The 14,997-nt window shown below is 52.0% G+C and overlaps 1 protein-coding gene across 1 annotated transcript in view; it reads right to left on the reverse strand.

Annotated features, from left to right (window-relative positions):
• Positions 1-6,875: 6,875 nt before the first annotated feature.
• Positions 6,876-14,997, reverse strand: part of LOC140390021 (anoctamin-7-like) — a 172,031-nt gene continuing 163,909 nt past the window's right edge. Inside the window, exon 23 of the mRNA XM_072474849.1 lies at positions 6,876-11,818. Within this exon, the coding sequence (XP_072330950.1) occupies positions 11,792-11,818 (27 nt within the window). The 3' untranslated portion in view covers positions 6,876-11,791. The remainder of the gene's footprint in view (positions 11,819-14,997) is intronic.

The raw sequence follows: 14,997 nt of genomic DNA on the forward strand, positions 1-14,997 counted from the left end.
CAGCAGCTCCAGTGCCACGGCGATCTCCGCGAAAACTGGCGGGCATTCCGGCAAATGTTTGAAATCTTCCTGGTAGCAGCTGAACCAGAAGACGTGGCCGAAGCTGAAAAGACAGAGCTTCTCCTCACCGACGCCGGTGCCAGAGCAGAAGAAATCTTCAAAAAATTCAAATTCTCCAAGGGGCAAAACAGGAGCGACTTCCAGGCAGTCCTGGACAAATTCGGCAAATACTATGAGGAAAACACACTCCAACCAGCAAGAAAAGGTAAGAGAAGCGCCAGTACTCTCCACAAGGCCGAGATCCCGGAGCAGAGAACAGTTTTGATCGGTGGCCATCTTTCTTCAGGGACTGCGGATGCGCAATCGCTTCCTACGTGCTACGTCACATGCGTCATGACATCAGAGGTCCCGGACCACGCCCATTTAAAGGGGAAACGTCCCAATCAAAGACATTTTTTTTTAAAGGCGTAAAACAACCTTCCTTCACCTGGAATGACAGCACAATGCCTCAAATTGAACCAGGGAATAAAATTAACCTCTGAAGAACCCTGCAACAAGCAGTTACCTACGCTCAAACCGATGATTCCAACCTTGAATACTTTGATACCGACCGTTACATTTTCTCTGGACCTCGCGAGCCCAATGCCAGCTCCGACGCAAACAGTGATGATATGGTCCTAGAAGACTACGACTCGGATGAACCTTTCACCTTGGGAGGCTACTCCAGTACCAAATCCGAACCGCAACTAGACGGTTGCAACTTGCAACTTGCACATTAGCGACCCCCATACTGAATCCGACGCAGACGCGGATTCGTTCTTCGGGTTGGAGGATCTTCAGCCCAGCAGATATGACATCCCAACTCGTGAGTGCAGGATTATGCTGCGGCCTGAAACCAAGAGACAGAGAGCGGTACAAGCCCACAGAGAGCGGCCTGCTGCCACACAGAGCCTGGTCCACGCACCGCTCAGGGTTCCCGACTCTATGAAAGAAGACACGGAAGACTCCACACCGCAATCCTTGCATGAACAAGAAGTGACTCCAGAGTCACAAGCCTCCACAGCGAGCTTGCGGACAGCTTCCACGATAGAAGCAACGCATGACTCTGACGCGCAGTCCTTGCATGAACAAGACCATGGGGGTCTAGCAACCTCCTCTGACCAACTAGCGGCAGACGATGCAAGCCTGCCATGCGCAAGTAAACAGCAAGAATACTATGACAGTCTACCATGCTCCAGTGCAAAGCAGGACGACCATGACGGCCTATCATGCTACAGTGAAGAACAAAGCTGAAGAACATAAGAAAATACGCGTTGCGGTCAGTGGAAGGGAGGGGTCCTTTGCAATCGATGCTGAGACGTTCAAAGGGCCGGGATGCCTTCACCAGGTGGGCCTTGTCTGGTCGATAGAAGTGCGGCTTACACTCCGTGCAGACTTGGCAGTCCCTGGTCATGGCCCTGACCTCCTCGGTGGAGTAGGGCAGGTTGCGGGCCTCGATGAAGTGGAAAAGCCGGGTGACCCCCGGGTGACAGAGGTCATTGTGGATGGCCTGGAATCGGTCATCTTGCGCGCTGGCGCATGTGCTGTGGGACAGGGCATCTGGGGGCCCGTTGAGCTTCCCGGGACGATACACTATATCATAATTATAGGTGCAGAGTTCGATCCTCCACCTCAAGATTTTATCGTTCTTGATCTTGGCCCGCTGTGTATTGTTGAACATAAAGGCTACCGACCGTTGGTCGGTGACGAGGGTGAACCTCCTACCGGCCAGGTAGTGCCTCCAATGCCGCACAGCTTTCACAATGGCTTGAGCTTCTTTTTCGACAGAGGAGTGTCGAATCCCGGAAGCGTTGAGGGTACGGGAAAAGAAGGCCACGGGCCTGCCTGCCTGGTTAAGGGTAGCGGCCAGGGCGACATCTGACGCGTCGCTCTCCACCTGGAAGGGGATGGACTCGTCCACCGCGTGCATCGCAGCTTTGGTAATATCTTGATGCGGCTGAAAACCAGGCGGGCCTCAGTCGTCAGGGGGAAGATGGTGGCTTTGATAAGTGGGCGGGCTTTGTCCGCATAGTTGGGGACCCACTGGGCATAATATGAAAAGAACCCGAGGCATCTTTTCAAGGCCCTGGGACAGTGGGGGAGGGGGAGTTGCAGGGGGTGGTGCATGTGGTCGGGGTCGGGCCCTAGGACTCCGTTTTCCACGACATAGCCGAGGATGGCCAGTCGGGTTGTGCGGAAAACACATTTCTCCTGTTATAAGTGAGGTTGAGGGCTTGGGCGGTTTGGAGAAACTTCTGAAGGTTGGCGTCGTGGTCCTGCTGATCATGGCCACAGATGGTGACATTGTCCAAGTACGGAAATGTAGCCCACAGCCCGTACTGGTCCACCATTCGGTCCATCGTTCTTTGGAAGACACCGAAGGGGACCCGGAGGAAGTGGAAGAGGCGGCCGTCTGCCTCAAAGGCCGTGTAGTGGCGATCTACCGGGTGGATTGGAAGCTGGTGGTATGCAGACTTCAGATCTACCGTGGAGAACACCCAGTAGTGTGCAATCTGATTCACCATGTCCGCTATTCGCGGAAGGGGGTACGCATCGAATGGCGTGTACTGGTTTATGGTTTGGCTGTAGTCAAAAACCATCCGGTTCTTTTCCCCGATCCTGACGACCAACACTTGGGCTCTCCAGGGGCTATTACTGGCCTCGATGATCCCCTCCCTCAGGAGCCGCTGGACCTCCGACTTGATAAAAGTCCTGTCCTGGTGGCGACGGATTTACAGCCGGCGGCGAGGTTCGCGAAGAGCGGGGGAGGGGCGACCTTAAGTGTCGCGAGGCTACATATGGTGAGAGGGGGTAGGGGCCCGCCGAACTTCAGGGTCAGGCTCCTGAGGTTGCACTGTAAGTCCAGTCCCAACAGGAGAGGAGCGCAGAGGTCGGGGAGGAGATATAGTTTAAAATTGGAGTACACGGCGCCCTGTATCGCGAGGTTCGCGACACAGTAACCCCGGATCTGCACTGAATGCGATCCGGAAGCGAGGGAGATTGTTTGGAATGCGGGGGAAATTTGGAGAGAGCAGCGCCTTACCATGTTTGGATGTATGAAGCTCTCCGTGCTCCCAGAGTCAAACAGGCAGGGTGTTTCGTGTCCATTGACCCGGACGGTCATCATCGAGTTCCTGAGGTGCCTGGGCCGTGACTGGTTGAGGGTGACAGTGCTGAGCTGCGGGTAGCTGGCATGGTCGGAGGTGGTGGGGCAGTCCCAAGATGGCGGCCCCCATCGGTCGCACGTGCCGGGCGGCGTTAAAGATGGCGGCCCCCGTCGGTCGCACGTGTCAGGCGGCGTTGGAGATGGCGGCCAAGGTGGCGGACCCCATGTGTCGCACTTGTCGGGTAGGGTTAAAGATGGCTGCCCTCACGGACAGCACGAGGCTGATGACGCGTCCGAAGGGGGCTGTACCGGCAGGCACGCAGCCACACTGCGGGGTCTGCGGGCCTACAAGTCTGAAAGTCGGGCCTGTGATTTAGAAGATTTGGATCTGGCCAGGCAGACTTTGGCAAATTGTCCTTTCTTGCCGCAGTCGCTACAGGTTGCATTTCGAGCCGGGCAACGCTGCCTTAGGTGCTGGTTCTGACCACAGAAATTGCAGGGCAGCCCCCGGGTTGGGCGGGCAGCTGCATGGCACAGGCCAGGGACACCCTCTGGTCGAGTGCCCATGAGGGGATCGTGTGGTCGGAGGGGAAAGCATTGAGGCTCTGAAACGCTACTTCTAAGGAGGTGGATAGTTTTACCGTCTCTTCTAGGTCGAGGGCGCCCTTTTCGCGCAAGCGCTGTCTGAGGTAGTTGGAGCGGACTCCAGCCACATAGGTGTCCCGGATGGCGAGTTCCATATGCTGCGAGGCCGTGACGTCCTGGTAGTTGCAGTTTCGAGCGAGTACCTTCAGATCATGTAGGTATTCCTCCAGCGATTCCCCAGGGCGTTGACGACGAGTGGTGAGGAGATGCCGCGCGAACACTTCGTTCACCTGCCTCACGTGCTGCCTTTTCAGGATTGCGACCGCGTCTGCGTATGTGGTCGCTTCCTCGATCTACTCACCCGGGCGTGGAGGAGACTCAGTTTCTGTTCCTTGGTGACGGTTGGCGAGGAGGAAGTGGCGAGGTAGGCCTCACAACAGCGGAGCCAGTGCGAAAAAATTCCTTTGGCTTCAGCTGCCTGTGGGTCGAGTTCCAGTCGATCAGGTTTGAGGGCGGCTTCCTTCGCGATGTTGTAGCTGATTAAATTGATGCGACCATCAATTCACACGAGACGGAGAGTTGAAGTGAACAGTGGTTTTAATCAGCTAGAACTGTGCCTGCCTGCGACTGCTCTGTACTGAGTGCCGCCTACAGGCTGCAGCTCTATATACCTCCCCCAAGGGGGCGGAGCCACAGGCGGAGCCCACAAGCGCATCAACATAATACAATACAATTAATGCAATTACAATGGTGAATGGTAGCAGTAATACATTCACCACAGTACCCATCTGGCCCCGGGGCCTTGCCCGATTGCATCGCCTCCAGCCCCTCCACCACGTCTACCAGCCCAATTGGGGTCCACAGGCCCTCCAGCAGCTCCTCACCCACCTTCGGGAACTCCAACACCTCTAAAAACCGCCTCATCGCTTCTGCCCCGGCTGGAGGTTCCGACTCGTACAGCTTGCTATAAAAACTCTAAACACCCCATTCACCGCCGCCAGGTCCAATACCATATTCCCTCCTGCGTCCTTTACTTTCCCGATCTCCCTCGCAGCCTCCTGCTTCCTCAACTGGTGTGCTAACATCCCTCAGGAGCCGCTGGACCTTTGACTTGATAAAAGTCCTGTCCTGGTGGCGACGGATTTACAGCCGGCGGTGAGGTTCGCGAAGAGCGGGGGAGGGGCGACCTTAAGGATCGTGAGGCTACATATGGTGAGAGGGGGTAGGGGCCCGCCGAACTTCAGGGTCAGGCTACTGAGGTTGCACTGGAAGTCCAGTCCCAACAGGAGAGGAGCGCAGAGGTCGGGGAGGACATATAGTTTAATACTCATACACCGCCCCTCTCACCCTTCTCAACAGTCCCACCACCTTTCCCGTAGATAGAAGCCCAAACTCCATCTGCAGCCTCTGCCGCTCGTTTAGCACCCCCACCTCCGGGACCTCCGCATATTTCCTATCCAGCTGCAGGATTTCCTCCACTAGCCTTTCTATCTCCGCCCGTCCCGCCTTCTCCTTACGTGCCCGGATCGAAATAAACTTCCCCCTGACCATTGCCTTTAGTGCCTCCCATACCTTACCTGCCCAGACCTCCCCTGTAGCATTAATCCCTACAGATCCCCGGATGGCCTTCCTCACCCGCTCACACACCTCCTCCTCCACCAACAACCCCACATCCAGCCTCCATTGCGGGCACTGCCCCCCCCCTCAGCTCACCTGCAGGTCCACCCAGTGCGGGGCATGGTCCGACACCACTATTGCCGAGTATTCAACATCCACCACCCCTGCCAGCAGCTTCCTATCAAAAACAAAAAAGTCTATTCGGGAGTACACCTAGTGTACATGGGAGAAGAATTAAAATTCCTTTGCCTTCGGTCTCCCAAATCTCCACGGATCCACCCTCCTGCCCCATGTGCTCCATGAACCCCCTTAGCTCCTTCGCTGCCATCGACACCTTCCCCATCCTCGAACTCGACTGACCCAGTCTCGGATCCAGAACCAAATTAAATCCTCCCCCATGACCAGCCGATGCGAGTCCAGGTCAGGGATCCTCCCCAGCACCCGCCTCATAAATTCGACGTTGTCCCAGTTCGGAGCATAGATGTTCATTAATATCACCGGCATCCCCTCCAATTTCCCAATCACCATAATATACCTCCCTCCAGAGTCAGCCACTATATGTCCCACTTCAAACGCCACCCGTTTGTTGATCAAAATTGCCAGTTAAATACCCACCCTATCCATCCGTTCCTCAGTCTAGTCTGGTCCCCCACCCGTCACCCAGTGCAGCCTGAAATAATCTGAACTCACCCGATTCATCCGCACACATGCCACCGATGTCTGGTATAACCGGACCCAGTCCACAAAGCCCTGCCCAAACCCAAACAGTCCCCCACTGGGCAGCACGGTAGCACAGTGGTTAGCACAGTTGCTTCACAGCTCCAGGGTCCCAGGTTCGATTCCCGGCTTGGGTCACTGTCTGTGCAGAGTCTGCACTTTCTCCCCGTGTCTGCGTGGGTTTCCTCCGGGTGTTCCGGTTTCCTCCCACAGTCCAGAGATGTGCGGGTTAGGTGGATTGGCCATGCTAAATTGCCCCTAGTGTACAAAAAGCTTAAGTGGGATTACGGGGATAGGGTGGAGGTGTGGGCTTGAGTAGGGTGCTCTTTCCAAGGGCCGGTGCAGACTTTATGGGCTGAATGGCCTCCTTCAGCACTGTAAATTCTATGATTCTATAATTCTATGATTCAGCTGAGTCTCCTGCAGCAGAGCCACAAGCTTTTTAAATGTGCAAACACATGGGCCCTCTTGACTGGCCCATTCAACACTCGCACGTTCCACGTGATCAGCCTGGTCAGGGGGCACACTGTCCCCCCCCCACTGATGAACCATAGCCCCTCTTGGGCCAGCCACCAGCCGCGTCCCGTACCTCCTCAGGTCCGCCCTTGGGTGCCCACCGTCACCGATCCTCCTCCTACCACTTTTTAGAAGCCCCTCCCCGTCAGAAGTTCATCCCCAACCCCCATTCCCCCACTAACCACCTGCTCACACCCCCACCCCACTGCACGTCTGTGAGTTTCTGAAATCTTTGACCCTTGACTGCTCCAATGAGTTACAGACACCAGATTTGTAAATGAAACACAACTGTTTATTTATAACAACAATAGAGATAAGGCATGCAATAATCATACAAGAATAACAGCCAGCTAATCTACCACTCTTCCCCCCCCCTTTACCATCCCACCCGCTACCTATACACACACAAGACATACACAGGCAGAGGGAGAGGGAGGGGAAAAATAAAGGAGGATTAATGTGAAATGGAAAATGAGTGTCCTTTCTTTGGGTGTTGAAGTTGTTTTTCCAGTTGACTGTCCTTCCAGGATTGTCCTTCCAGTGATTGAGAACCACCAGTTGGATGACTAACAAAGGTATTCTAGCTGGGACCTTCAGGCAGACCTCCCAGGCTGTGGGATCTCCTCTGGGGAGTCACTTTAACTTGTATTAACCTGGACTTTCACTCAGTAGATCCTCCTCTGGTCTATTTAATTCTGACTTGCTTCCAACTTCACCAGAAGAACTGTCAGCCTCATTGAGATTGCAAGAAGGACTTTTTAAACCACTGACCCTGCTCATCTAGTGACCAGATTAGATCCTTAAGGTGACTTTTCTTCACTCAAACTCAGCTCTCAGCTTGGATTTTTAATCTTACTTGGTGTTCAATTTCCCCAAAACATCTACCAGCTCAGCGTAGGAGAAAACAAAGCCTCCAACTGGGATTTTTGGGAGGGTTTTATCCTCTGAGAGAGATTTCAAAAAAACTTTCTTCAGCTCTGTGTTCAAAATGAAACTAGTTGTTTGGAAACAGTCTCGCAGGCTGTGCAGAGAGAAAGGTCTTTTCTTCAAGTCTTTAGTCAGGGCAACAGGTAAAAGCGAGAGATCAGCTTTCTAATGAAACTAAAACCCCTGAGAACAAGCCTGCCTTTGCAGATCATTCTGGAAAGGCTGCACCAATCAGCATCGAGTGTCAGTTAAGACCCAGGAATATAAAGTAGTCCGTTGGCCGACAGCCAAGTCCATCAAGATGTGTTATCATTGAGTCAGAGCAACAGCACAGCCTGCTGGGGATCTCCTGGTTTTGAATTAAAGATGTAGTTCCCATCTTAAACGTATAGGCAAGTTTTCTGACACAGGTACAGAAATGATAAGAGCCAAAAGTCCAGGAAATAAGGGAAAGCAAGGGACTGACAAGGATTTATAGGAGGATCCTTACAAAGAGCACAGCAGATGTTAAATGCTAGGCTGTTCCAAAACCCAGAAGAGAACTTTGGGATACTTGTTCAGCTATAAAATGTGAAGATTAGTGAAATGTGCTCCAGACTCTTTTGTGATGACTTCAAACAAAATAAATGTTTATTAAACAGTAAAGCACCCAAGAAAGTCAAATAAAAATACAGTTAACTACATTAATGGCTGTCCACAATACCTTTAAATTTACCCAGTTCCAAATCCTCTAACCACAGAGTTCAACCTCCCCAAACAACATCCCATACATTTTAAAACTATAAGCAAAATCCAGCAATCTGAAATGAAATGAAAATCGCTTATTGTCACAAGTAGGCTTCAAATGAAGTTGCTGTGAAAAGCCCCTAGTCGCCACATTCCGGCGCCTGTTACGGGAATTGAACCGTGCTGGCCTGCCTTGGTCTGCTTTCAAAGCCAGCGATTTAGCCCTGTGCTAAACCAGCCTATGCACCTATATCTTTCTGGCTTGCTTCTGAGTTGGAATAGGGACAACTGGTTTCTCAAAACAGGTTTTCTTCAGACAGAACCTGTTGGGAGTGAGCACAGCTTCCTGCTGTGTGGCCTGCGATCTCAAAGCAAATCCCCTACATAGCATGAATTTGCCTCCGATGTACGGCCTTTCTTTTCGATCTTCCCTTATCTGAACTAACCTTCTCAGAAGTTATCTGTAATTGCCATTATTACATGAGCTTATCTTTTGGAATGTAAATGTGAAATCCACCCCATCTTCCATTATTACCAAACCTGACTTGGGTAAATTTTTTGTACCCAGTGGTGCCATGCTAATCAGCATATCAAAGCCTCAACTCAGACAATTCATCTCTTTTCCATCTTAAAAAGAATAGCTTATTTTCCCTTTAAACCTACAGTCACCAGAACACATTCCCAATGATTGGATTTCTTATTTTTCCATTTTATCACAATATTTTAGCACTCCACGTTATCAATTACACTGGAGCATGATCAGGGTCACTTATTTATCAACCTGATCGGGTGTTCAGCTGCTCAATGACCCAAACATTGAAATAGATCATTTGATGTCCGCGAATGAACAAACCATGCTTTTATTGTGACCTCAGGCCTTTATTATGACTTTTTGTGCATTTAAATAAATGGCTGGACAATGGGTCACTATGGCCCAGTGACTTTGTAACATCACCCCATCGGTAAAGTATAAATAAATTCTGTCATTAGTACACTGCAACACCTAACCGGGAAGACCCCAGGATCAAACCCCATTTGGATTTCAGCCAAGATGGATGGGTAGATGTTGCAACTTGCCTGAGCTAGAAGGAGAGCAATCAACTGAACGTCACTGATCAACATCCAGAGTTAGTCGACTCACTAGGAGAATCATATTGGAACTACATGGATAGGATTGAATAACCTGCCAGAGCCCAATGATTGGTCTCACACGTGATGCGTAGCCACTGGGGTGAGGCAGCTGGAACTATAATCCAGCAAAAGTAGTAACTTCTTCAAGAGAGGAAGTAAGAAGATCGGAGAGACAGAATAGCTACAAAGTACCCACTGGCCACCAGAAGGCCGTCTTATTTAAATGGACTCATCCCAGGGAAGGAGTACAGGTGCATATTTAAGGGGCAAGAGCCCTGAAGTCCTGGGAAAAGGGAGATTGGCAGAACCTTGTGTTCAGTTTCCTTCCAGACAGCTGGATCGATTGAGAGACTGCGTGGGAATGACTGTGGTAAAAGATAAGAGAGGGAGCTTAGAGACGTTTAGCGACACACCGTCAACCAGGAAAGAACGGTGTTGATGGGCAATTAGAAAGGCAAACAAAGGGGAGGGGGACTGGACGGGATCACAGCAGAAGCTTTGTGCTTGAAGTGACAGACATGCACTCCCTCCTCCCCTCTTGATCCATAAGCAGTGCTGGAAAAAGCATTTATCCACAGGATCCACCTGCCGCTGACTCCCTTTAGTTGTTGGGTTTCCTGGGAAACATATGCCCGGGGTGTTAAAATTAAATAACTGCTAAAATATCCAGAAAGGAGCCTCATTCAAATATTATAATTACAGATCCAGCCGGGGGGATGGATAGTGTATACAGGAGGTGGAGGGAAGTGGGGCTGGTCAAGGTGAGGGATTTGTATTTGGAGGAAGGGTTCACCTGTCTGGAGGAGCAAAGGTGAGTTCAGGTATCTACAGGTTAGGGACTTTGCACGAAAGGTCTGGAAGGGGTTCCCTAGATTGCCGGGATACACCCTGCTGGAGCGACCGCTGCTTCTGTGGAAGGGGAGGGAAAAATTGGGGATATATATAAGTGCCTGGGGGAGCAGGGAGGCAAGCGGGTGGTGAAGATCAAGGAGAAATGGGAAGCGGAATTGGAAGCGGAAGGCCGATGTCTTGGCTTTCGCCTCTCTGATTGCACGGCGACGAATTGATGGGGGGGGGGGTGAAAAAGGAGGGAAATCTGTACAAACTGTGTAGTTGATTGTTGGGAAGAATGTTTCCCGGGGTGTTTATTTGCTGTAACGTACTTTGATATAAGTTTGAATAAAATGTGTTTTAAAAAAATAATAATAATAATTACAGATCCACTAAAAATCCTGGGCGGGATTCTCTGAACCTGAGGCTAAGTGTTCATGCCGTCGTAAACGCCATTACATTTCTCGATGACGTCAACATGGCCTCAGGAGCAGCAATTCTGACCCCTACAGGGCGCCAGCACGGCACTGGAGCGACCCACGGCGCTCCTGCTGCTGATTCCCGGCATCAGATGGGCGACGCAGGTCTGCGCATGCACAGTGGCTCCCTTCCCCGCGCCGGCCCCGATGCAACATGGCGTAGGGCTACAGGGGCTGGCGCGGAACAAAAGAGGCCCCCAGCCAGAGAGGCCTGCCCGCCGATCGGTAGGCCCCGATCACGGGCCAGCCCACAGCGGAAGCCCCCCTCCCCCCCCGGGTCGGACCCCCCCCCCCCCCCACCAGGCCGCCCCCAGATGCATCCACGCTGAGGTCCCGCCGGGTAAGAGCAGGTGTGGATGGCACCGGCGGGACTCAGCTTTTTTAGCGTGGCTGCTCAGCTCACCCCGGACGGGAATCGCCGGGGAGGGGGCCCCGTAGAGCGGCCCCTGGCCGGCGCGCGCCGATGCAAATGGCGGCGATTCTCCGCAGAGCGTTGGGGCGGCATGGTCCGATTTGCGCCATCGTGGCGATTCTCCGGCCCGGCCCTGGGCTGAGAGAATCCCGCCTCCTGTTTTTAATACTAAAATAGGTGAGTATGCGGCAGACAAGTAGAGGTTAGGTTTTGGATAGATGATGATTTAACGCTCATCTCTCCACTTTCACAACTAACCATGTGTGGGGATTTGGGAGAGTTTGAAATTTGCCCCCTGCAAATTTTTGGCTGGAATTTTTCAGCCGCCTCCCCGAGGTGGGTTTTCCCACGATGGAGGCAGCTCGCCATTGTCACCGGCGGGATCGTCCAGTCCCACCAAAGTCTACTGCGTTGGCACGCTCGTCCCACCGCCAGGAAACCCAGGGAGGGGGATGGACTTCGGTGGGACCGGAATATCCTGTCAGCGGGAAGGGACAGAAAATCCCACCCATCCTGTCTCTTGAAGGTGAAACGAGTGACTATTTCTAGTTAGATTCAGATCTGTTCTGTAATGTTGCCATTCAGCTGCAGGCCAGGGGGGAGGAACACGAGCAGGAGGTATCAGTGTTCAAGTAGTTTATCTTCTGGAATAGGAGGCAGATTTTGCTGATCCGTAGCAGCTGCGGTTTCTGATCGTGTCGGACTTTAGTTTTCAGCTTGTTCCAGAAGAGTCTGAAAAGCACAATTGGAAAATAAGCAGTCAGAGCTTCCTGCAGGCCCCCTTGTGTTCACGTGCCCGTACAGTGTGTCGGGTCGCAGTGTATGTCTGGTGCATATACTCCATGTGCTATCTTTGTGGATGCTATACAAACTCAAACTCACTCACAAGTACTGTGCCCTCGCCTGAATGGATTGTTCCTTTTATCTTGGGCCTACACTCTGTCTGCAGCCAATGCTATGCTCAGATTGCCAACTCTGCTTAGATGCATTGATGGAAGGAACAATAAATCAATTAGCATGATATCAGTATTAGGGAAAAAGCTGGAAACTATGTGATTAAGCAGAGTCAACAAGGTTTTTATGAAAGGGAAATAGTGTACGCAAGTCTTTTACTGTGTTTTTATTGTGTAACTAACAGGATAGATAAAGGGGAAGTAGTAGATGTTGTATATTTGTTTTTCCAGAAGGTATTTAATAAGATGCCACATGGTTGGGGCCAGTTTAGCTCACTTGGATGCAGAAGCTAGCAGCATAGGTTCAATACCCATACTGGCTGAGGTTTCTCACAAAGGCCTCGCTTTCTCAACCTTGCCCCTTGCCTGAGGTGTGGTGATATGTATAAAATGTCTTAGTGGACAGGACGGGGTAGGTGCTGAGAGATTGGTCCCCCCCCCCCCCAGCTGGAGGGTTTAAAACTAGGGATTATGCTTTCAGGATAAGGTGTTGGTAATTTGGGACGGAGATGAGGAGAAGTGTCTTCACTTGGAGGGCTGTGAATGTCTGCAATTCTCGACCCTCAGTTGGTTGTAGATGCTCAGTCACTCAATATATTCAAGATCGAGATCGATAGACTTTCGGGCTCTAAGGAAATCAAGCGATCTGGCAATTGGCTGGGAAAGTGGAGTTTATGTAGAAGACCAGCCATGATCTTCTTGATGGTGGAGCAGGCTCAAGGGCCCTAGTTATTATTGTCTTCTCATACATTGATACATTGAAGATTGGAGCAGGAGGAGGTCTTTATGCAGGGTGTCAAGTTTCGATCTATGCAGCCAGGAGGGATTTCAAATCAATTCATATTGGAATGATACAATTAAGTTAAATACAAATCATAAAAAACCAACATAATTTTTGGGAATGTTGGTGCACCGAGGATTAGATTGAAAATAATAACTGTAAAAGCTGGAAAAACTCGACAGGTCTGCCAGCATTTGTAGAGAGAGAAAATATTAACATTCCGAGTCCGTACGACTCTTCGACAGAAAGACAGAAACAACGTGGAGGGTTACAGGGAAAGGAAGGGGAATGGCATTGAGTCATACTGGTCATTTGGAGAAGCAGCGGAGACATGCGGGCCAAATGGTCTTCTTCTGCACTGTGACAATTCAGCGGTTCTCCCTCCACCGATGCTGCCAGGCTTTCTGAGTCTGTCCAAGTATTTTCGGCTTTTATTTCAGAAATATAAGATCTGCAGCTTTTTACTTTTATATTAGGATTAGATCCAGTCAAGACCACCTCCAGAAATGGTGTTTCTCGTGGACCATGTTCATAGAATCATAGAATTTACAGCGCAGAAGGAGACCATTCGGCCCATCGAGTCTGCACCGGCTCTTGGAATGTGGCGCCCATCCTTCCAGCATGGAGTCCGAGACCCGAGGTGGCGGCGTCCCTCCCTCCCGCATGGTGTCCGGGACCCAAGAATGCGGCGCCCCTCCCTCTCGCATGGGGTCCGGGACCCAAAATGGTGGCGCCCGTTGGCCGCACATGGATCGTTGGGGGGGGGGGGGGGGGATGCCGGGGGGTCGGTCGTGGCGGGAGTGCATGGTGCCCAAGGGGCAGTCGCGCGGTCGGGTGGCGTATGGAGTACAGGACCCAAAATGGCGGCGCCCATCCTTCCCGCATGGAGTCCGGGACCCGCGATGGCGGCGCCTCTCCCACATGGAGTCCGGGACACAAAATGGCAGTGCCCGTTGGCCGTACATGGATCGTTGAGGCTGGTTGAGTTTGGGGTCCTGGTTCTCCCCAGTAGATTGCGACGACCTCCCGGGCCTGGCACACCGATACAAAGTGCCCTTTTTTGCCGCACCCTTTGCAGAGTGCTGAGCGGGCTGGGCAGCGCATCCGGGGGTGTTTCGTTTGCCCACAAAAGTAGCAGCGGGGCCCCCCCAGGTGGGCTCGCGCTCTGGCAGCACAGGCCTGCGGCGGGGTGGGGGTTGCCGGGGGGTCGGAAGTGGCGGGGGTCCACGGTGCCCAAGGGGCAACCGTGCGGTCGGGGGCATAGGCACGGGCGTTCTGTGACGCCACATTGAGCGAGGCAGCGAGGGCCCGTGCCTCCTTGAGGCTTAGTGTGTCTCTCTCCAGCAATCGCTGGCGAATTTGGGACGGGAGAATACCTGCTACGAAGGCATCCCGAACAAGTAGTTCCATATGTTCATTAGCCGAAACCGATGGGCAGTTGCAGTTTCTCCCCAGGATCAACAGCGCACTGTAGAATTCGTCCAGCGATTCCCCGGGGATCTGCCGTCTCGTCGCGAGCTGGTGGCGTGCGTAGACCTGGTTGACGGGCCGAACATAGATTCCTATCAGCATGGCGAGAGCTGACTGGAAATCCTCCGCGTCCTCTATGAGAGTGTAGATTTCCGGGCTCACCCTGGAATGCAGGACTTGCATTTTCTCATCTTCTGTAGTCACGCAGGTGGCCGTTCGGAGGTATCCTTCGAAACACGCTAGCCAGTGTTTAAAAGTGGCCGTTGAGTTTGCCGCGTGGGGGCTGATTCGCAGACACTCCGGAGTGATTCGGAGCTCCATGTCCTTTAAGTCTGCATAATAAATTGTAGCACGATCAATCACTCACGTGACGAGAAGAGATGGAGTCAATCGATGGCTTATTCGCAGACTTGTTCCCCAGCAGCACATTACAGAATGTGGCTGCTGGGAGAACCAGGGCTCTTATACTCCACCTTACTGGGTGGAGCCAGTAGGCGGCTGATCCAATCGGGACCCAGCGTCTATCCACCAATAGCCTCTCGGCATCACAGGGTACCGTAATACCCCTAATACATACCACCACAACGGGTTTCAGAGAAATTACTCACCCAAGAAATGTATTTAGTTGACAAGTGTGGAATGCTCAGTTATTTTTTAATTATGAGGATTTGTGCAAAATAGTTTCAAATTCAAATGTAAACATTTTT

Source organism: Scyliorhinus torazame, chromosome 14, assembly GCF_047496885.1.
Source record: "Scyliorhinus torazame isolate Kashiwa2021f chromosome 14, sScyTor2.1, whole genome shotgun sequence".
Taxonomy (NCBI): domain Eukaryota; kingdom Metazoa; phylum Chordata; class Chondrichthyes; order Carcharhiniformes; family Scyliorhinidae; genus Scyliorhinus; species Scyliorhinus torazame.